Source organism: Ischnura elegans, chromosome 1 (assembly GCF_921293095.1).
Source record: "Ischnura elegans chromosome 1, ioIscEleg1.1, whole genome shotgun sequence".
Lineage (NCBI taxonomy): Eukaryota > Metazoa > Arthropoda > Insecta > Odonata > Coenagrionidae > Ischnura > Ischnura elegans.
In genome coordinates, this window is record NC_060246.1 from 91,434,864 (window position 1) to 91,457,460 (window position 22,597).

Here is a 22,597-nt window from a genome sequence, read left to right on the forward strand (position 1 = left end):
TAGCTGTAGAAAATTAACCTATGGCAGAATTATCTAAAGTATTTTTCAAAATTTAGGAGACAATTTTTATAAATTTGGCAAAGCTCAATGATGTAATTATCAATTTACATGATTAATTAGACGGAAATACATCTTGTAACCATTTACACCTTTCGCTCCAGAATTTGAAAAATGTGCGAAACTGTCAAGTGACAACTTACCTTTTAAAAAAAAATTATTTATTAAAAAAATAGGTCATTTTTAAAGTTGATATTTTATATAAAATTTATTAAGTGTATTTTTCTCGTGTTAGAGGTAGAATGATGAGAAAGCATGAGTTAAAATCCCACTTCTATTTTGATTTACTTCCGGTCTGTTGGCTGCGAACAACATGGCTGCGGAGTACCAGTATTTTTATGAAGACGAAGTTTACAGAATTAATAAACGGGGAAATGTGGAATTTGGAATGGTTTTGGAAAATGCAGAGCTTGTCAGTGGTGATGAAAATTCAGACGTTGAGGAGGGAGGCCGGATGAAGAAGGGGCACATCAGAGTTGCGTGGCATCCCAAAGGAGTAGAAGAGGTTATCCCCGAGAGAAAAGTAAGGAATCTTTTCGTCTGGCAGCTGTCGCGTGCTCGTTTAATATTTTATACAGCGCGAAAAATATAATCTACTCCCTAAACAAAATTATTTCAGCCTATAATTTAACCTCAGTAAATAACTCTTAAGAGATAATGATGTAAAGCGAACGGTTGCCCTTGCATCGACTGTTGTCATTGTAATTATGTCCAGTGTGTTTTTCTGTATTGCTCTTATCGTTTGCTAAGTATTAAAACCTATAAATTCGATATATTTGCTTTTAACATACAAATCTAGAATGTAATTTTGGGAAGTAGTGGAAAATAAGACTGATGGAAATGACTTCGTACTTCAGGTGGGACTTGCCGATAGATCTCTAATGCCTGGTGATGTTGTTCGACGAATGATAAAGGGTAAAGATACTCAGAGAGGGTACTGCCGAAATATAAATGTGCTGGCTAGTGTTCAAATTGTGGGCTCCAAACAAGTGATAATTAACGTCAAAAGTGCCGATCTGACACCATTGGAGGTATGTGTTATTGATGTGTAGTATTTGATCGTGAGCTAGGTGCTTGGTGTTGCACAGGTTACCTATTGCGACGTTAATGTTATTTTGGTATCTAGTTATGTTTGGCGGAATTGACATGTGACCATTTTTGTATTTTTTGAAGGAATTTTCGGCGGATATAGCAGTTTGTCTTGATTCATGGGTGGGTGGGGTCAAATCGGTTCATTCTAAGATTTACCTGCAGTGGCCTGATGGGTCTCGATGTGTTTTGGATGACCTTGATGCCTGCGGCCTGGAAGACGTTGAAGAGAAAAAGGAGAAGGTAGATGTGTGTATCTCTTTGTGTTGTGATACTTACTATTGGCATTACTTTGTCTCTTCCTCTTTATCTGGGTCTGTGCTATGTTGCTGTTGAAAACCTTTTTTACACACTTAAACTAGTTTTTCCACAATATTCTTGTTCATTTTCACCCTCAAACGTAGTTTCTCTTTGTCAGCACTCGCACTTGTAAATAGTTTGGAAATTTTCATTTTTTTCATCATTTTGTATGTCATTTTTTTACACTTGCAAGAAAATCGGCCAATAAATTCCATTAATCAATATATTGCTGGCATATGAACTGAATGGTTATCTGTGAAGTTATATTTTTGATATGCATCTAATGATATAGTTTCTCCTTATACCACTTTCTTGACTGTCCATTGCACTGTTTTACCTCGTTTTATTTGATTTATAAAGTGCTCAATTTTTCCTAGATGTTGGTATCTGAAGTTGCTTAGCCAAAGATGTGTGTGTGTGATTCATGTGTTATTGCAATGTCTTCTTAAACTGAACTGATAATTTTGCCATTCATATTTCCCACCCATTTTGAGTTTATTTCATGGTTTTTAAAACTCACATGCTTCATTTCACTGTCAACATTTCTTATAGTATGTCCTGGAGAAGAAAAGAGTATGTTGCTAATCTTGAACACCAAATTAAATAACTATAGCTTTTATTTTAGCTGCCCACTGCCAACTTCTTTACTTATTGTGCATGGTTTCTTTGCCTGATGGCTAATTTTGTTGTCACAAAAGGCATCTGGGAAACCTGTGCGATTTTTTTGTGTCTTAAACTAATAGGGTGGTTTCCTATTATTTTTTTATTGCCTAAATCGAAAGATTATTACTCCTGGAGTACGTATTTCACGCTTTTAGATTTTTAAATGACGATATCTATTTTTCGCGATTAAATGAAAAGTGAAAATTTTCAAGCACGCGAAAACGCGACGCTTAAGTATGAATGTCGGGAAGTCTCTCCGCGTGACGTATTTCTGGTTCCCCCTCCCACCCTGCGAGGTGACCTTGAGGCGAGGCTTAGCGCTGATACGACGCAGGCTGCTAGCGGCTAGCCTAGTACCCTGCTGGCTGGTAGCTCTTGGCTTAAATAAGGATTATTAATAACTTATCAAACGAGGAAAACTTTCCGACCTTAGCCAGTTTTAATAAGTGATTGTGAAGACATGTTTTCCTGAGCTCTGCGCCTCATGCATGCAATGGTAACCTCAGACGACGTATAACTCCTATCTTCTCGTATAGAAACTAGGTCCCTGTGACGTCACGTGGAGTGGCATCGCATGGGCGCCAATCTGGCCCTTTTCAAATGAGGATAAAAATGGACCATTGCCATTCGTCTAACCCGGTATTTCTAAAACAAAATAATTTGTATATTATGAATACACTATTGGTGGGTAACGAATCGCAATCAATGCCTTTCGTTTTCTTTGATGAAGGAAACCACCCTATTCAGTGTTCATAATACCCTTGATAGCTTTTATTCAAGTTTCTTTCATGTACAACTTTTAGAAAGAATATCACCGTTACTGTGTTGTTCATAATTTTGTGAATGTTTTCGCTCCCTCCCTCCATATTATGAGGATAAGTTTTTCTGAAAGGTTGGATAGGTGGTAGCTTTAGAGTCACTGCAGACATAGAAATGTAAATATGTACCCAAATGGAGTTTGCTGGGATGAGGTGTCATTAAGCGGCCTTAGGAAGTCCGCCAATGAGGAGATTCAGCTATTAAGGTTTTATGGGACTGGTGGGAAAAGAACATACTGTGCAGTGTTAAGGGCAGGAGAGGATGTTCTTGTTGGCTGGCCTGCACACATTTACTAGGTTCTAGCCATTTCAGCAATTTCAATTTCAAAGTGCCACGTTCACTGAGTAAAGGAAAAATAGGGGCCATGAAAAAAGAAACAATACAGGGAAAGATAAAAATATGAATCTTATGAATGACCTCAAGTTTCTCGCATCTCCCTCCCCTATCCTCTCCATCACTTTCCCCCATATACTCCATCCCTGGCCTGCCCTACCTCCCTCCAATATCGTTTTGTGTGCAGGGTGGCTGACTACAGCATGTTATTTATTTTTATTTATTTATTTCTCCACCAAAAACGGCACGAAGGCTTTTGCATTGGCTGTTTCTCAAATAAATAATAGCTAAAAGATAACAAGCAATTACATGATGAATAAAAATAACAGAAAACTAAATTTTTAAGCATAAGAAAGGGGCACTATGGATTAGATAATGGTGAATTATTCAGATAGCATTTTAAGGAGGATTTGTAAATATGTAGTGGCAGAGGAAAAGAGGTCCAGGAAAGAGATATTTGAAGCCATGGAATTAAATAAGGACAGGATTCAGTAGAACAGAGAGCGTTGATAGATGGAAAGATGGAAAAGCGGAATGTTAAGCAGAGATTTATTACGTAAGGGGCGAGGAGGAACATGAAAACGGAAAAGAGGGAGAATTTCAATTGTCAGGAGAGAATCACTAAAAGATTCTATGCAGAAACTTGAGATCAGATAAGACACTGTGGCTAGTTATGGTAGAGATCTTGAGGTTTATGGCTGATGGCCTTTTCCCTTCCCCAAATAAGTTAATGTCACCATCTTACTGAGTGGGTCACTGGTTCTCAACTACTCCTCAGCCTCATGCATCAATCTCGTGTGGTTTGTTTGTGTGTTAACGCTAAAAAGTTTACACTCTAGTGAGTGATTCCTGCCCTCAGTGATAGGTCTTCTCTGTGTGAGAGAATGAAAGAGAACTTTAATGGCTTCAATAACTCATATAAAGTGTTGGTGGCACATTTTCTCATTTTTAACTTGTGAGTGAATGGCTGAATGGGTAAGTTTTTTCTTCGTAAATTGTCTTTCACTTCGTTCTGCAAAATTCTTTGATGAATTGTGATTTCAGCCTGGAGTGAACAACGCCATTCATCCCATTCTTGTGGAATGAAAAGTGATGGGAATATGTGGGTCAATGAATGTATTTTCAAAATTGTTGTTTTAAGTACAATTTATTGCTATTGTCTTTGCAAACATCACTTACAGGACTCTGAATTCCAGAATGGGGATTTTTACCCGGGACAAACACTGTGTGGCCCAATGCACTGTCTAGCTGAGGCTAAATGGGTCACTTGCACAAAAGAGATGAAGGCATTGAGACAGAAGATGAACAAAAATGTTCGTGCTGTGGTGGAGCAAGTGAAAGTTGATTCCGTTGGTGTCCACTGGCAATGTCGTGCTTACTCTAAAGATGGTGCTTGCTTGGAAAAGGAACAACCAAAATTTCTTGTCCAAGGAGAAGATTTGAAAAAGTAAGTCTATTTAAGGAACATAATTAGATAGGTATGGTTGTATTTGAACAAATTGATATGTTTTTATCGAAACTTTTGGCTGAACTTCCATTTTTTTCATTGCATGCATATGTCATTTATTTTCATTCCAGGTTGAAACTTCTCAATGTTTTTGAGCCATGCACATTACAAGTTGGTGATAGAAATTACTATACATTCCAAGAAGGAGATGTGATAATGATGAAAGACCAGTGGCGCAGAATGCAACGTGATCACATGCTCTCTCTGGGAAATAGTCCTTTGAGGCCGAAACCAAATTTAAGGCATCCTCAGGCAGATAAAAAAGGTGTATATTTCATTTTTATCTGAGTGGGTGGTGAATTTTATTTGAACTTGATTTCTTGCATGCTTATGATAATTTTTTATCATAAAGTGTTGAACAGACATGTTCATTGAACAGTATATTATATAAAGAAGTTATTGCATTACTCCATTTTAGGGCAGTGTCTTAACAAATAATCAATTTAGCCATTTTGAAGTCAGGAACTGTTTAGCGTTTCGCCCATTCTTCCTTTCTAAGGGCAGCGAAAAATATTCGTCTCCAGCCACAAGAAAACTGCAAGTTAGTTTGTCAGCACCGTGAGTTAAATTGTAATGCAGTGTTGTGTAATGCAGGATAACTACACTTCTCGTTATATTGCTTCGGTGTTTCAACTTACGAACAAGGTCTCGGATGGCATCTTGTACTTATGTCGAGAACTTACTGTAGTGTAATTGATGTTGATGAAATTATCATTTTTTACTGATACCTGCTCATTCATCTATTTTGTTTCCAAAACAGCAGGGAAAAATGAAATTTTACCAAAAGTTCCACAGAGTGAAGTGGGTTCATGTGTTTTGTTGGAAGTCTGGTTGTCAGTAGACTCCCAAATGAATGGATTGAGCGTGAGTGTACTGAGGCCTTTTACCTCAGTGCACTTATAACAGATTCAGTGTGATTTTTGAGTGGCGAGAGTCTAGTCTTTGCTTAGACTAGAAAGCTTTGGAGAGGTTGGAATAGTTGACCATAGCATGTTTTTAATTTTTTATTAAATCAGAGCTAAATCAATTCATGGCTCAAGATTTATGTGTGAGACCACAAAAAATGTGTCGAAAAGAGTAAGAATAAAAAATGGTCTGCCAGGAGTGTCCAAGGAATTGAAGCGTATTGAAAGACTTTGAAAAAGAAACATTGATGATGGACTGATAAAAGAGTGGTGAACATATAATTTTAGTTTAAGTTTATATTTAGGTTTATATTAAGGACATAGAATACGTTTAAGCAGCCAATGGACTAGAATAACCTCTACAATACCTTTTGCTTAACGATTGGCATTTGGCACATATACGTGGGTTGTGGAGATAGCTTGTTGAGGTTGGGTAGAGGACAATGGCAAAGTGGAGGTGAGATGCATGCATGGCAACTTTTGGGAAAAGCTTCACAAAATACTAATAAAAAAAGTAAAATGCAAAATTGTCATGCACAGCTGTGTGGTATGGATAACTTCACTTTTGATTGCCTGTATGTTTTTTAACTTCCAAACAATAAGTAATTGCATAACTTGTTTTTGTAATGAGGAATTATTGGTTTCATACGAATTGTAAATGAAACCTTTCACTGACTAAGTGAATTGCTCATTCAGAAAGTGCAAGGACATCAACCCTATGCTAGGTATTAGTTTTCTGAATCTAGATTACATTTCATTTTATTTGTTGACCTTCTAAAAACACAAGACTTCAACTCTTTCAGCTTCTAAACCAACATTAGGTATTGGCAGCATTTATTTTGTATTCTTATGGTTGTTTTGGCTGTATTTTGGTTTCATGCAATGGTGATCAAACTAAATGTTTTCTTGCATGCATCTAAAAGAGCCTAGCTTTATAGTGACATGTTATTTTTATATTTGTTTTTTTGATAGAGTTAATTTTATATCCCTTGCGTTTCAGAAAATTTAAGGGTTAGTAATAATAGACATTTTTTTCATCCAGCCCCTCAACTCTGGCCAGCTGATTCATCCGAAGTTCCTGCTAACTCAGAAGCTAATGGCACTGCTTCTGCTTCTCGAAATGCAATACCTCCTATTCCTCTCCAAAACAACCATACTACTCCAGCATCAAATAGTCCTGTTCCTTTGGTTGTTGTCGATGGCAGTGGTGGAACTGCAGATGGCAATAACAGTGATCAATATGAGGATAATGACTCTGATGAAACGGCCAGCCAGTCAGATACTGCATCAGCCAGCAGTGGTTGCAGTACAGGATCTTTTGGTATGTTGCTTATGGATTTCATCTTTACCTTGAAAGAAATTATTGCAGCTTCGGATTAATTTTGAATTGGCTTGTTTCTCATCTTTGAATTGTTGATTGTGAAAGGGTTTGACTTTGTTTTCACATGTGCAAGGATGCATAATTTTTTTTACCTAATTACTGAAAATGCAAAATTAACTTGCCAATCTAGCTTAGTTCCTAGGAAATTAGTTGACACTGAGGGTTAATCAGATCTCGTTTTTTTATTGTTTATATTGTATGCTCTCATTTATTAATTAAGGAATCTTTACTTGCAAAATTTTATGTCAAATATTTATTTCATTTAAAAATTCGGCCTTTTGCCCATAATACTAGCTTGTGGTTAATTTAAAATGTGCTGGTTTGCATGTATTTGTAGTTGTTGATTGTGAAAGGGTTTAAAAAAGAAACCCGTACTTTCCCATGTTTCTATATGTCGTCTACTTCAGCTATTTGCAGCAAAAAACTGGTGGCCATAAACCTATCGCAGATATGTTGATGATGTGACGGACGCTTGCCTAGGAGTTTGCTCCATCTCAGCTACTCTGTAGCCTTGAGGGTCAGTTTTGTGTGGTTCGTTGCTGTTAACACTATTGTGAGCGATTCCTTCTGTAGTGAGGGTTTCTCTTAGAAGGAGGAAATGAACCAGAATTCAAATGACATCAACTAAGGGAAAGTGGTTGACTAGTCTTGTGATTTTGTATTATAAAATAAGGAGATAATGGCTGAGTGAGGAATATTTCATCATAGCCATCTGCCTGTAACAGAGTTTAAGAGAGCCATGATATGCTCTGGGAACTTCTTGCCAGGTGCTACTTACAGCTGGCTCCCAATTCTCCCCTAACCCTCAGTGAATCAGGTGTGAAATCATCACATGTGGAATCCGTAGAATAACTAAGATCTCTTTGGATATGTGTGTCAACAGCTGATTTTTTTGTTTTTATTCTTTCTTCTTCGGCTTACAGCTTTTTCTCGCATACTATATGTATGAAATTTGAACAACTATGGATTCAAAACAAATTTTTATTTAATAGGACCAGGAAACCAAATTACTTTATTGCAAAATATTAATATATGTTACTTAATTAGTGACTACCAATGAATGAAAAGCTTGCTAGTTTGGGGCAGATGTTGGAGCTATATTGATAAGAATATATTCTCAAATATATGTACATAACTCAGAATACAGATTCAATTATTCATATCAAGTGCTGCATTGTGCCTAATGTGGGGCCTTGGGGACTCCAAAGGAAGATTTTTTTATGAATTTATCCGATTTTATTGCTGGAGTTACTAAGTTGCATTTGTTACGTAAGGGTACTCTTAATTTGCTGTTTCTTAACTGTAGTCTGTTGGGCCCTTTATGTTTCTCAGATCATTAGACTATATTCTCACTTATTGAAATTAAATGAATTTGCACTTTTATTTAATGTGTTGTACACTTTTAAGCTCACAGAGCCATCCTCTGGTACAAGAGGATGGCTAACTTCCAATTTATAACACCTGAATCAGTTGAATATACAGTGGAATCCCGATCTATTGTTCCTGCATTCATTGTTCTCCGTTCCTGGTCCCAAATAAAGTGCCATACAGACAATTTAATTTCTTCCCGCATCTATCATTCCCCAAAGTATTTTTTCCCACTTTCATTGTTTGAAGATTGTGCTCCCAACGTCTGATGAAATATAGAAATATATACAATGTGTCATTAATGGCTAATAATGGCAGATGGAACTATCATAGGGAGAGCCAGTGCCTAAGGGCAGTAACACAAACATTTGCGCATTTCCCAAAATCTGCTATCCCCCTCCATTCAGCAGTTGCCCCCCCCCCCCCCCATCTGATGCTTTCCTCTTCTCTGATATCAAACAAGGTCCCAGCTGGCGCAGGGATCCTATTCGGAAGACCATAAATCATTAGCCTCGAAAGAAAATACCTGGTTACATGAGGACAATAAAAATATGTGTTTTGCACCTACCCTTTTCTCCCCCATGGGCCTTTTTCAGCCTAAGGGCTTCAAAATTCTCCATTTCTGTTGGTCAACTGCTGCATGAGTCACCTATTAGCCCAAAAGGTGTCTAACAATGACTTTCGGCTGTTGAAATTATACTTTTATTAGATTGGAATATTAATAATGTGCACGTAATTCCAATAAGAATGAGACCAAACAGGATGCATTTCCTACATTATTTCAGCATTTTAAGCAATTAAGTAGTTGGAAAAATACAATGGAGACTTAGCTTTCTGGCAAAACTCAATATCCAAGCAGCTGAGCTTCTATGCAATTGTTGCTGCATTTTTTTCTGAAAACAAGATGTCAGAGTTACTGACGAAGGGATATAAATATCTTCTTATACATAAGGGATAAATATCTTCTCAGGATATTTTGTTTCTTCCTACTAGCAATTGGAATTCTTCTCCTTATCTGGTGCTATGCTACTTAGAAATGAGTGGGTAAGTTGTCTTCTCTTTAGGACGAAAAATTTCATGGCACATCCATGTGTTCATGCTTCACCCTCTGCAGTTGGCTCTGAATATGCCGTATGCGATAGCATCAGTTGCGAAGTTCATCTTGTACGAGTGGTTCCGTACTTTCCAGGATGGGTTGACTTCAAACCAGCGAGTGTTTTCCATGTGCGTTTAATAAAGTTAGGTTTCATTTTTATTAGTTCTATTTTTATCTGTCTTCGGACTATGACCCTTCCGAAGAAACAAGGAAGAACTTTAAAAGATTGACTGAAAATAACTGAAGAAAACAATCCAGGCCAGAAGCGTGTGAATATTGTCAAATGCCTCAGGTTGTCAGCCAGCACATGATAGTAGGGGTGGGGGTAGAGCGAGCTACCTGGTGAAAACAAGAAGTGGTATGAAGCCGAGGATCAGGTGGGCGTGCCGCTGTCGACTAACGCAACATTGTTCATGCTTTACACGATTGCCTCAGTTATATTTAGAATATACTTACTAGAAAGGAACATTTCAGATAATAGACTATTTTTGGCCATTGTGATCCATCTCACCACCAATCACTGCTCCGTCAAAAGCTATTGTTTTAGGCATAACATGCACATTACTCTCGTAAATATGTGTAATTGAAATGGTGTTTGATGGATAAGAATATTTACATCAACCTACTCAAACATCCCCGTATTCTTCGTTTTTTTTACCGTCCATCCCCTTGAAAAACGATAGATCGAGGTTCCACTGTATTTTCACCATAAACCTTGCCATTTATAGCCATTCTCTTGTTAACCAGGAAAGCACCTCACTAAGCTTTCGTCCCTAGATTGGTATCATCAGGGATTCCATTCTTTCGTCGCCACATTTTTCGTTGCAGACCCTCAATTACATTTGAATAAATTTGTCAACGAACTACAATATTTGTTATAGTATTGTGTGACCCCCTTTCAAATAGAATCTTTGCCAAAACAGTTTTTATTGTAAATATATGTTCCATGTAAAGCTATAAAAATATTTTTTCATTATATTGATTTGGCTCAGCTAATGTGTACAGTTTCATTCTGTGTCATTGCTTTTTATTCAAGTATTACCTGAATGAGAGATGGCCTTGTTACATCATGATGGCTACTATAATTGTGATACGTTTAGAAAAATTGTAAAAAAATGTGCTTATTAATGGAAATACCCATTATTGAATGGTTTTAATAGATACTTTCCATAGGAACTCTCTGTATCAAGTTTTTCACTGAGGTTAAAGAGAGCTCATGGAGAATGCCACATTATATGATAAATCCTCAATACAGATAAGTTCCCGAATTCTTTGCGAGTTGAATGTGGTCCTTGGATCGGTTTTCTTAAAATAAGAATTTTATTTCGCCTAGTCAACTAAACAATTATTATTGAAGATGGTATATTTTGGTGAAATCTTTATTCCAGGGTTTTTCAGGAAGGCTCTAAGTACAGTTTGTTATATTTTTTGTTAGTAGATTAGCAGGATATTTTTTATTGTAGTTAACTAGAATGAAATTCTTCTTTGAATATTTAGGCAAAAAGAAGAAGGGTCCTGCTCTCATGACCAAAGTTTTAAAGAGGAAGAAATTAAGACGAGCTAGAAAACGAGCCCCGATGGTGGTGGTCAAGCCTGGTGATCGCTTGGTGGTTGAAACCTTGTCTACAACCTCTCAAGCCGATGTTGTTTGGCAGGTGAGTTTCTTTTATGCTCTTTTAGCATTCTGTTATATGGAGACATTTTTTTCATTCACCACTTGCTTCTGTGCTTGTGTTTATTGCCATAGGATGGATCTGTTGAGCATGGAATACCATCTACTCAGCTTTATCCAATCCATCACTTGGATGATCAAGAATTCTTCCCTGGTGACTTTGTAATAGAAAGCAAAGAAGATTCATCTATGAGGGTGTATGGCGTAGTTCAGAGTGTTGATCATGCAGGTCGCACAGCGCGAGTGAAATGGTTCAGGACTTACACTTCAACAGATGAGCCACAGTGAGTCTTCATACGTATTGTTGTGTTGTAGTGTAGAAGTTTGTCTTTAGTGTGATGAGGTTTGTGTGTCAGCATTCTTCCCTAGCCATAATCCTTACCTTTTATCCTCCTCTGGACATCACTAATACTTGATAAATACAGGCATGCCTCTCTAAGGTCATTGATATAGTAGGGATCTATCCAAGAATAATGGGAATGCAGTTAAGCATGTTTACCTACCTACTCACGTAAGTTATTAAATAAACTTTTTGGAGGAGAAAGAATCCATTCTAATGGTTTTTTTTAATGGTAATTATGTCAGGCTACTTCAACCCCTGAGCAGTTGTGTCATCTGGCAAAATATGAGCAATTGCAGTTGCTCAGTGCCTTGGGGTTACTTTTTGCATTATTTCTTCACACCTACTAATGTCTTTACTCTTATATAAGCAGTTGTACATGAAATTTAGGCTTCCATAATTCTGTATTCACCTGTTGCCTGACTTAATGACAGATCGTTACCCTGGATTTTTCCAATGGAATTCTGGATGGTTTAAGAGCATGAAATAAGTTAACAATGAAAAATTTAACCCCTGGTGGACACAGTTCACCTGGATGACTGCTTGACTGTTGTCATCATGTCGCAATCATCACTTTATCAGAAAAGTAATGCCTATAGTCATTAATCACCCTCGGCAGTACATTGCTAGACCTGGTCCTTGTCCAAGCTCTCATTTCAGTAGGGAAAGTGATTATGTTGACACATTTGGTGCTGTAAGCCTTGAAAATCTTTTTTTCTTCTTTTTTTTTCCTTAAATATTTGCTGGGACTGGGAATATACAAGTGAAGAAAGGATATTTGGAAAATATTTAATAGAAGAGTGTGGCTAGTTCATGCCTATATTGAGGATCTCGGCCTAAAAAATGGCTATTAATGTCTAATAACAGCTTTTATTAATATCAAGGCTAGTTTGGCATTACAGGCGGTCCCTGACTTTCCCACACAATGCATTCCCGAAAACTTATACGAAAGTCGAACCATTGACTTCCATACTAATTAGGGGTTACGTTCCAAAAGAGCGGAATATACGTACTATAACCTTTTTTTCACGGATTTTATTTCAATTCACTAAATTTTAATAATATGTTGATAAAATTCCTCAAATCATCTAATTTCTTTCGAAAATATGTAGAGAATGCAAATAAAAGTTTAAAAAACTAGAACTCCGTTGGCTATCGAGTGAAACTTCCTCTTGGTGTTTAAGTTGACATTCCACTTATTATGTCCACTATAAATAAAAAGACATATCAAGAAGCATAACAAAATGTCATTGTTGAACCCGCACTCTGGATACCTTTTAATTTTCACACCAAAATTCGACATTCGGCAGGTGACGTTTGTGATCGCGTATATTTTGCATGTTATTCAAAAAAGACAAAAGACAAACGGAATTCAGGTGATATTTCGTGCAATATCGTTGCCGAAGGTGTACATGAATTAAACAGCCCTCAAACGAAAAAACACAATTAGAAAGAAGAACTTACTAGTTTCATTGAAAGCTATTTGATGATGTCTAGTCAACTTTTTTGAAAAATCTCTCCAATGAAGGCTTTCTTTTTCTCTTGATGAAGGAGCCTATAGCAGGCAGTCTCTCTCCCAAATAAATCACCTAGATTAGAGTCAACTACCAACAATTCCCTTCATTGTATACGTTCGTATTGTTCACATATTGTAATTGTTCCATTTGAAGCCATGTTCCATTGAATGTTGGGATGTGCAGTAAACATCGCAGGAATTTAAAAAAATTACAGACCAACGTCCGAAATTCCGAATTTAGTGTACGGAAGTCAAGTAAAAGGTGTCAGTTTTGAATGTACGAAAGTGCAAACTGTACGAAAGTCGAGGACCGCCTGTACCGAATAGGGTAGTGACTTTATTCAAAGGGCACAATCCTTTTATTTAAATTTTTGGCTAACAATTAGTCCTTTTTTGTTTGAAAATAATTTAGTTAAGAAATCCAATTTCATTTGGAAATTAAATGCTGTATTTAAGCTCATTTGATTATGCTTGGAATTGATTTTAAAGTTTCATCTTTCATTGTGAGAGGTAGGTAACCCATCATCCGTTAAACTAGTAATACCATTTGGAAGTTCTGCAAAAATATATTAATAATTGCTTATGGAAAATATCTATGAGTAAAAACTTCTTTCAATGAGAGAATTACTGGTAATGTATTTATCTGAATATAGTCCCCCCTTTTTTTTGCAATGCCCACAGTAAAAGTAAAGGGGGGGGGGGGCTATATTCAAACCCATTTCTTAAAATCCTCCCTAAGCTGGAGCCTCAAAATTAGGGGGAGGGACTATATACAAAAGGGGACTACATTTGGAGAAATATGGTATTTGTTGGTATTCTACCTGGTAGAAGAATACTCTACTAACACAAAGCTGGACTGTTTTTGTGACTCGATACTGAGAAATGAATAATAAAATACAGTAAAACCTCTTTACATCGTAATGTAGGGACCAAAATTTGGGCAATTTGATGTATGGAGGTTCACTATAGAAAGGTTTTAGTGATAGACACGATTATTTCATATCATTCGGAAATTAAAGGCACTACTGTCTTTTAAACCATTATATTTATGTGTTGAAACAAACATGCATGAATTAGAGAATGTATGTTATTATTTAATGATAACAAAGGGAGTGCAATTGTGTGATTTTTACCATGATTCGAGAGAAAATGATGTGATTTCTGCTAATTCAACAGTCACTTAAAATAATTTGGATAGTTCAATACCTTTTTTCTTATTAACTGTTATGTATGCTCTTATACGGAACAAAATGGCCATAACTAATGATTAATGTGAAAATTACTGCATATTAAAGGTGTATAAGAAAAAAAAATAAGAGTGAAACATTTATCGCTGAAAATGTCATGCCATGTTCTGTAGCCAGGAAACAACATGTATATTTAATTTACAACATGTTTGCAGTTTTGAATTTGTTTTGATAAAATTTTACATAGCGGTAGGACAATTTTACAAAACAATACTCCTTATCAAATGAATGAGACTTCTATCAAATGCAGATATTGAGATCTTCAATGTTTTCAGAGCTTCAAACAAAAAGAGCTTCGATGCCAAGTGGCACCACTTGGGGTGGTATGCACCCAGTCTTGGGACCATATATCAGTACCTACCGGTCAGAATTGAATAATTTTAGGTAAATAGTATGCCATCACAAAAAGTCAGTTGTACGTAACCTGGAAATGAAAAATATCCATAAGATAATTTCATTTTTGAATGAACTCGGACCGCAAGAATATATGGAAAAATTTTAATTTCAAGAGAAGCTGTATTGAAAATTCAGGATCACGTTGATGTGTAGAATTTTAACTAGAGGTAAAATTTTAAAAGAATACCGTGCGCTCCATAGTTGCACCTAGGCCACGCCCATTGGCAGGGTTCTTATAATAAAGATTACTTCTGCTGCTTTTGCGCAGCTGTCCTGTTAGAAGGTTTGTATGAGCAGAAAATGCCCAGAATGAATGTCCAAATGACAGTTATGACCCTCGGAAATATTTATTGTTTCTTAAATTCCTAAGTCTATTCACGCTCGAATTTCCAAGTACATAATGTTTTGGTCAGTGGCCAGCCTTGTTAGCCACGCAGTCATAGTCATTATTTAAAATGATTCTTATTTTAAGTTCATAATGAGAATGCATATGTGATGTACACCGTGTTTGGGTATTCGCATGGTCAGTCGACCAACTTGTTGACTTTTTGACCTTGATGTAATTATATTCCAGCAAAGGGACTAATTGGTCAATTTTTTAAGTTGAAATGCTTATTTTAAAAGCATTTACTCATTCTCTTTTCTTGAATAGCTTGGTGGTCTATATTTTCCAATAAATGTTTGTTCCGCCATATAATTAGTACATACTGTTAAGGCAAAGTATCTCATTACTTTTCAGGCCCAAATTTTTGGAGGAGAATGAAGTAAGTGTGTATGATTTGAAGGATCACCCTGATTTCCAGTACAGACCGGGAACTGTTGTCATCAGAGTGGCCAATTTTGAGGGAGAAGATGCCAACTGCACTGGAGGTCAAGTTCTGGACAACTATCCTGAAGGCAGAGTGAGTAATATTGCCATAATTCCATGTTGGCGCTAAGTGTTAACCGTGCCCTTAATTTGAACCAGATTCTCTTCAATTTGGATTAACCCCTTAAATTAATTGAACTACCAAAGGATGAATCCCCCACGAGGTGCTAAGTGTTCTCTTTACCCTACAATTCATAATTATTTGCAGAAACAAAAATTGTGGTTGCACCTTTCATAGCCTCTGAGATGTAAGTCTTTGTAAAAGAATCCCTCTTCAAAGGCTCTTGTATTATTAAGGAAAGATCAAGGCAGGGTGAATATTGGAATCTCTCCTTTGTATTTTGTAATAAGTTGCATCAAAATATACTCTTCAAACTTGATGGAATCTGTATGTTAACAATTCAAGGCTTCAGTTCTTAAGCATGTAGTTAAGTATGTAGCAGACGTGAATACATATGAATAAGTGAAACATGAATGAATGCATAGAAGAGAATTCTCTTTCAAGCGAGTAGTATACCTTGGGTGGTATAGTTTACCCTTTGAATGAAAAAAAAACTCCTTATCCATTATCATGCCTTCATTGGTATGAACATGAAGCCATAATAGAATGAGTAAAAGTGCTTTTATGAGGAAATAAATTTTTATGTAATTTGTAAATAAATGTGTTATAGGTTCAAGTTTGGTGGGTTGATGGGCACATCTCCATGTGCTGGCCTCAAGACTTATACAAAGTGGGCGAGTATGATAGTGATGAAGGAGAGCTTTGGGATGATGGTAGCAGTGATGCATCGTGGGAAACTGAATCAGAAGACTGTTTTGTGGCTGACGTTAGGTATGGAATCCATCAAAAATTACAATTCCTATTTTTAGAAATTCTTTTGTATGTGTGTGAAACCTTCCCTTGGGCTACAACCTTGTCACAGTGCTAAAGCTTGCGCATTGTCATGACCCCTAGAGCTGCAGTAATTTACAATTACTCTCGGTGGGGCCACATGGATTGCACATGGTAATTACTTAAGAGAAAATGGTTTTGCTGTTTTCCATGTGGTCAAAACAGTTATTTCAAAATAAATTTCCAAACAATGAAACCCAGAAGCCGTGAAGATATCTTCAAATCTCTGACATGGGAAATGAGTTATTGCCTTCAATGATGTGTCAGTTTTCATCTAGGGAAATATTCTAACAAATTGAGTTTTGATACTTAGGGGCTAGGAAAATTCTCATCAGGATCTTACTTTCCAATGTATTTTTTGTAAATGCTTTGTCTTTGTGCAACATATCTTGTCATAACCTCTTGTATATTTGAACATTTATTTTATTTTAATACAGTGATGAAGTGGACTTAATTTCCTGAAAGTCTCATTCAGAGGTTTTCTGATTGTTTTTAATATGTAGAAGTGATTAGCTTGACAGTACTAAGGGTCGGTAAAATGTTTTTGGGATTCCTCTTAGAAATTAAGTATGTAGTTGATATTGAATTTGGTCAAGTTTTGTTTTATCAAGGTTTTCATTGTATCAATATAAGTATCATTAGTACAGGTTTCTCAAGCTTAATTGTTTCTATCTTTATAGTTGTACAGAAGAGGACATGGATGAAGTTCTAAAGCCAAAACTTGCTGCAAATATTGAGAAAGCCAGAATTGCTATGTCTAGGCTGGAAGAAATCTTCACCCAAAATCCTTCCTTGCAAACTACTGGTGTTATGAGGCAGTTGTTAGAAGTGTACAAAGATTGCAGGTGGGTAGATTGATTTGGTTTAAGAAATACATTGTTAGACTTCATTTTCCATGCCCAGTTTATTTTCATATCACATTTTTCTGTAGAAACTGATGTCTTATTTCTGGTGTTGGTATATATTATAGGTTATTGATTTTTCTCCCTGTGTCATATAAATTTTTATACCAATAATATGATAATACCTCTGTAATCCATAGCAAATACTGTCAGTTTTGTGATGACTCAATTGTTTGTAAAATCTCAAAGTGATGTCTTTAGTTTCTTGATGGAAAAGTCCTGTCATTCACTTAAGCATAGTACATTATTTGTAATTAAGGATGGATTGGTACCACTGTTTTGTCTATCCTGGTTCTGTTCTGGTTATTGGCACTAATTCTGGTTTCCTGTTCTTAATCAGGTGTTTCATTTTTGTGGAATGGTTTTGAAAATATGATAGTAATTCATATTAGGTCATTATGAAATCTGCCTAAAGTTACACATCATGTTAACTAACAACTTATAGATCCATTAAATCTCCCTATTTAAAGTATGTATTGTAAAATGTACTGTGGAAAATTTTTTTCTCTTTGATTTTTATTAAAATCATTTCAGTCCCGATTCTTATTGCCTTTGGTTCCAATTCCAGTTTCGAACTCAAGAACCGGTGGAACAAATGTGATCCATCCTTAATTTTATTGCTTTCAGAGCTTCATTTCCCTTTTTTTGTCTCTGAATCAATTCATGGTCTAAAGTTTTACCTACTGTTGACTTCTTTTTTCAGGTATTTGGACAAGTTGATGGGCACTTCATTTTTTCATGAGAGTCATTTCCAAGGCTTGCTAGAGAGGGTGAGAGAGAGGGGGAGAGTCAATGCTGCTCAGAGGGTTGCTGATCAAGTTAGCCGCTTGTTTCACTCGAATCAGGCTGATGGTGGGGATGCAGAGGTTGCAGCTAAGTCGAAAACTGGTGAGGAAGCCAAAGGGGAAGACGCCAATCAGAGGAGTTGGGCCTCTGTAGTCAAATTTGGTGCCGAGGACAACACTCTACCACCTCCGACCCCTGAAGGAAGTGAAACAATGCCAACTCCCTCTCCTGATGTGAACACCTCTGTGGGTCCCATCTCTGTGGACGATTCAGGTTTATTCTCAATCTCGGCTAAAGACAGTGCTGGCAGCAGTAGTGCTGGGGAGTCATTTGCATCGGGTGAATTCCTCTTGAGTGAAAACCTGGCTAGTTTAGAGAGGAGGGTGACGACGGCAGCCATTAACGTGCGTAACTTGGAGGACACCTCGGCAGCTGCATCTTCTCCCACTGTTGGGGAGACGATTGAGCAGGTGGCCAGCAGGGAGCGCATTACGTCGGGTAGTGTGGGTGGAAGGTCATCGTCTGCCCGTGCTTCGGGAGGGGCAAAGGCAGTCAGTGAGGAAGAGGTGAACTCGGCACATGTTTGTGTGCGTCTCTGCTCTCTGATCAAAGCGCAGCTTGTCAGGGCGCATGCGGAGGTGACAAAACGCTTTGGTGGGCGGAGGGTCCGCTTCAGTGAGGTTGAAATGATTGTCGATTCTCCAGAGAATGGCGAGGAGGCGGACGATGAAGGGGACGAGTCAGAGGAAGGAGAGAGAGCCAAACAGCCAAAGGCTGCTAAGACTGCAAAGAGGGATGGACCTGCTGCCTCAGAGGAGGGGGGCAAGCCTTGCAATGGGGGAGTTGAAGCGGAGGTGACGGAACCAAAAGAGGCCTTGAAAAATGCACTGCCCACAGCGACAGCCAAGAGGAAAACTTCGGAGCCACCACCTGCTGACCCTGTGGAGGAAGTATCCGAAAAGCAAGGTGGCTCCATGGAAGGTATGTTTGTTGGTGATTGAATTTTTGTTTAGTATTCCTATGTAACTCTAAGAGGAGCCTGATTCTACGGCAATTTCCCCTTTTTTAAAACTCCACTGATAAAATGAATTTGAACAACAGTAAAATGCTGAGGAATGCATTGTTATTAGCACTCATGAACTCACTTTTAAAAGAAGGTGAAAATATTGTCAGTTGATAATATTGTTGAAGGCAAGATGCTGTACCTAATGCTAAGATTTCAAAGCTAGTAGTACCTTGAAAGGGCAAGTGGGAATTTAAAAATGAACACTTAAACTGCCAGCTAATTCAAATACATATTGATCACTTTACTTATCTAGATCATTCCAATCATTGTCTCTCTTTGCTTTTGAATTTGTAATAAATTCACTTTCTCCAGAAGCCTAGAAAGCAACAGAAAACATGAATAAAAAGCATTGGGCAATTCTTTCCATTCATGTACGATCACACTTCAAGGTATCCATTTCGACTAATGCTTTTGTCCTTTCGATAATTTTTAAACAGGTTTTTCAATTGTTGAAACTGCTCCAGACAGCCATAAGTTTAAGCTTACAATGTTCCTGCCAACTGATTCCAAGTCTTTCTTCAAAACTGTTCGTAAAGAATTGAAGCTCTTGAGAAATTCTCTTCCATCTGGAATTTGGGTGAAGGGATTCGAAGACAGAATGGTAATTTAGTATTTTTATTTGTCCCAATAATATTAGACTTATCATAGCTCCGAGTCAAATCTAAACCATCTTAAGTAACCATTTTATTAATTATTTCAGCAGTAAACTTGATAATGTCAACAAAATTATGCGAGAGAATGCTGTCTTATAATAGAGAATAAATAACTCAATCCTCAATATGTCATTTTTACGTAATGGATTTCAAATAATTTTTTTTCAGGATCTATACTCCGTAATGATACGAGGACCTGAGAAAACGCCATACGAGGACGGTCTATTTTTCTTTGACTTCCAATTGTCTGCTGATTATCCTAAGGCTCCTCCTGTGTGTCACTATATTAGCTATTGCAGTGATCGTCTTAATCCTAATCTTTATGAGGATGGCAAAGTTTGTGTTAGCCTTTTAGGCACGTGGAGTGGAAAGGGGACTGAAGTGTGGACTTCTAATTCTAACCTCTTACAAGTTATAGTTTCTATTCAAGGTAGGCATAATTACTAGGAAAAAGTATCATTAAAACCTATGGAAGTTGTGCAGTATTATTTGTGTATTCTTATTTTATTTCAGTTGTGGTTCATTGATCATCAATTTCATTGCCAGCATTTCATTATGTCTGTTGGCTGCATAAGTGATATTGACGTAAATCAAGAAATAAAATGCACTACCTAAGTGGAAGAACATATTTTTGCCATTGTCACCTATTTATGATGTGATTTTTGTTTTTTGATTGATAGTATTACTAAACTTGAGAATTATAAAAAACTTGCAAAGAGGCCATGAAATAAGTAGCTATGATTGGACCGAAAGTCCATGTAAGGAATACAGTGAATACAATAGATTCTCAAGTGGTCAGGAAATTCCTTATTAATTTATAATTATATAGTCTTGGTGATGCATTTTATTTGTCTCATTGATGGTGTTATGCTTTTTACCAAACGTTTTGCTAACAGTCTTATTGACTGGGGCTTAAACATAGTCGTAATGCATTTTAATGGCGTGAAGTAAATGTTACCTGCCCATTAAGTATAATACATTCACTAGATGGTTAGTTTTGGTCGTGATGACTTGAACTTTTATTCCGTGAACTGTGGTTTTTAAATGGTCAAATTCACTGATGCTCTTTAAGTTAAACCTTCAAGCCCCCTTTGGATTATCTTGATAATTAATTGCTTTGAAAGCCTCCATATTTTATGTCAAGTTAGTGGAGTTTATGTAAAGCTCTTAAAATACTGTTTTTAATGATTTTTTTAAATTTCTTGGTTTTACTTTCCAAATGAATTATTCCCTTTAAATTGTCAATATGTGTTTACTGTTCATATGTGTTTACTTTACAAAATTGTGTGGGGCTAAGTGGAGGAAATAAATATTATCTTTTGATTTCAGGTTTAATATTGGTGAGTGAACCATATTTCAATGAGGCTGGCTATGAAAAACAGAAAGGATCACAGCAAGGAAAAGAAAATTCAAGAATGTACAATGAAATGGTTGTTCTAAAGCAAGTTCAAGCACTTACCAAAATAATTCTCAGTCCACCTCCTGTATTTAAAGAAGAAATATTTGAACACTTCAGGCTTCATGCATACAAGTGAGTATTTTTGATAGGTATGATCCGTATTCATGAAGTTTATTTACCGTATATAAGTTGCATATCCATTCTGTATTTTGGAGATGGCATTATTTCTCCATGTTCAATTTATGTATTGATTTGAAATGTCCATCTTAGAATTTTGCCAATGAGGTCATGTCAAAACGTCTAGAATGCTATTTAATTGATAAACTAGAGAATTTTAATGCATTTAATTTCATCCATCCTGAGAGCCATGCTCTTATTTGTTAATACAAGTTTGGTCAGCTATAGAAAAGATGAATCTGTCTCCGATCTGCTTTCTCTGTCATTCCTGTCTAAAATCCTGTGAGTGCATGGTATTGCAAGACTAAATGATGGTGAGATCTCATGGACCATGAAGTCCCATTTACGCCCAGTTACTGAAAATCACTATTTAGTCGATCCATAAAAAAAGTTAGCTCTAATCAGAACAATGCTATTTGAATAATTTCCCATTGAGACTAGTTTCATTAAATTATATTCATATCTGAAGGACTGATTAGAGGGGATTTTAATCGTAAATAAACTTCATCATAAATATAATTATTTTTCATTTACATTGTGAAAATTACGTGAATGCAAAAATTAATAGAAAAATACCTTATTTATCTTAATGTAGTCCCCCATTTTTTTTTTTTTCAAAAATACCCATGGTGAAAGTAAAGGTATTCAAACACATTTGTTATATTTTTCCTAAAACTGAAGCCTCAAAATTAGGGGGGGGGGGGATTATATATTTGGAGAAATACGGTATTTGTAACTTGTCCATCACACCCCATTGAAAATATTACAAATTTCACTATATATAATGGGTGGCTATATAAAATCATTTAAAAAATTACATCGCCACTCAGGATGCTTATTGTAGGTCTCAAAGAGCAGTTCCATAAAGTTCCATAATAAAAGATATCCAATGATAGCTTTCAGTGTAAACTGTTGAGATTAAAAAAAAGAAAACACTTGAAAGTGTCCATTCAGTAAATCTTTTGTCGCTGCAAGAATTCTAATAATTTTTGTATGGCAAATGTAAATTACTTGCGTTTAAAATGTCTGAATTGCTGATGAGGAATTGTGTTAATCAGACCAGAAAAGGACTAATTAGGAAGTTGGTGTATTGCTAACCTTGAGATACTCAAAAACGGTGGTGAAATACAATTCATTTAATCCCCTAAGATTTTCATGAGACTCA

General features: G+C 36.5%; 1 protein-coding gene across 5 annotated transcripts in view; it reads left to right on the plus strand.

The window, feature by feature from the left end:
• Positions 1 to 360: 360 nt before the first annotated feature.
• LOC124165858 ((E3-independent) E2 ubiquitin-conjugating enzyme) overlaps positions 361 to 22,597 on the plus strand; it is a 29,267-nt gene continuing 7,030 nt past the window's right edge. For 2 of the 5 annotated variants that reach the window (XM_046543387.1, XM_046543396.1), the window contains exons 1-15: positions 361 to 580; positions 915 to 1,088; positions 1,231 to 1,395; positions 4,443 to 4,708; positions 4,840 to 5,033; positions 6,716 to 6,994; positions 11,016 to 11,173; positions 11,266 to 11,474; positions 15,429 to 15,591; positions 16,229 to 16,389; positions 17,130 to 17,294; positions 18,055 to 19,118; positions 19,641 to 19,804; positions 20,025 to 20,286; positions 21,186 to 21,387. In XM_046543387.1, coding sequence (XP_046399343.1) covers positions 371 to 580; positions 915 to 1,088; positions 1,231 to 1,395; positions 4,443 to 4,708; positions 4,840 to 5,033; positions 6,716 to 6,994; positions 11,016 to 11,173; positions 11,266 to 11,474; positions 15,429 to 15,591; positions 16,229 to 16,389; positions 17,130 to 17,294; positions 18,055 to 19,118; positions 19,641 to 19,804; positions 20,025 to 20,286; positions 21,186 to 21,387 — 3,836 coding nt within the window. In that variant the 5' untranslated portion in view covers positions 361 to 370. The remainder of the gene's footprint in view (positions 581 to 914; positions 1,089 to 1,230; positions 1,396 to 4,442; positions 4,709 to 4,839; positions 5,034 to 6,715; positions 6,995 to 11,015; positions 11,174 to 11,265; positions 11,475 to 15,428; positions 15,592 to 16,228; positions 16,390 to 17,129; positions 17,295 to 18,054; positions 19,119 to 19,640; positions 19,805 to 20,024; positions 20,287 to 21,185; positions 21,388 to 22,597) is intronic. The other 3 variants (XM_046543412.1, XM_046543405.1, XM_046543420.1) reach the window with 3 other exon arrangements.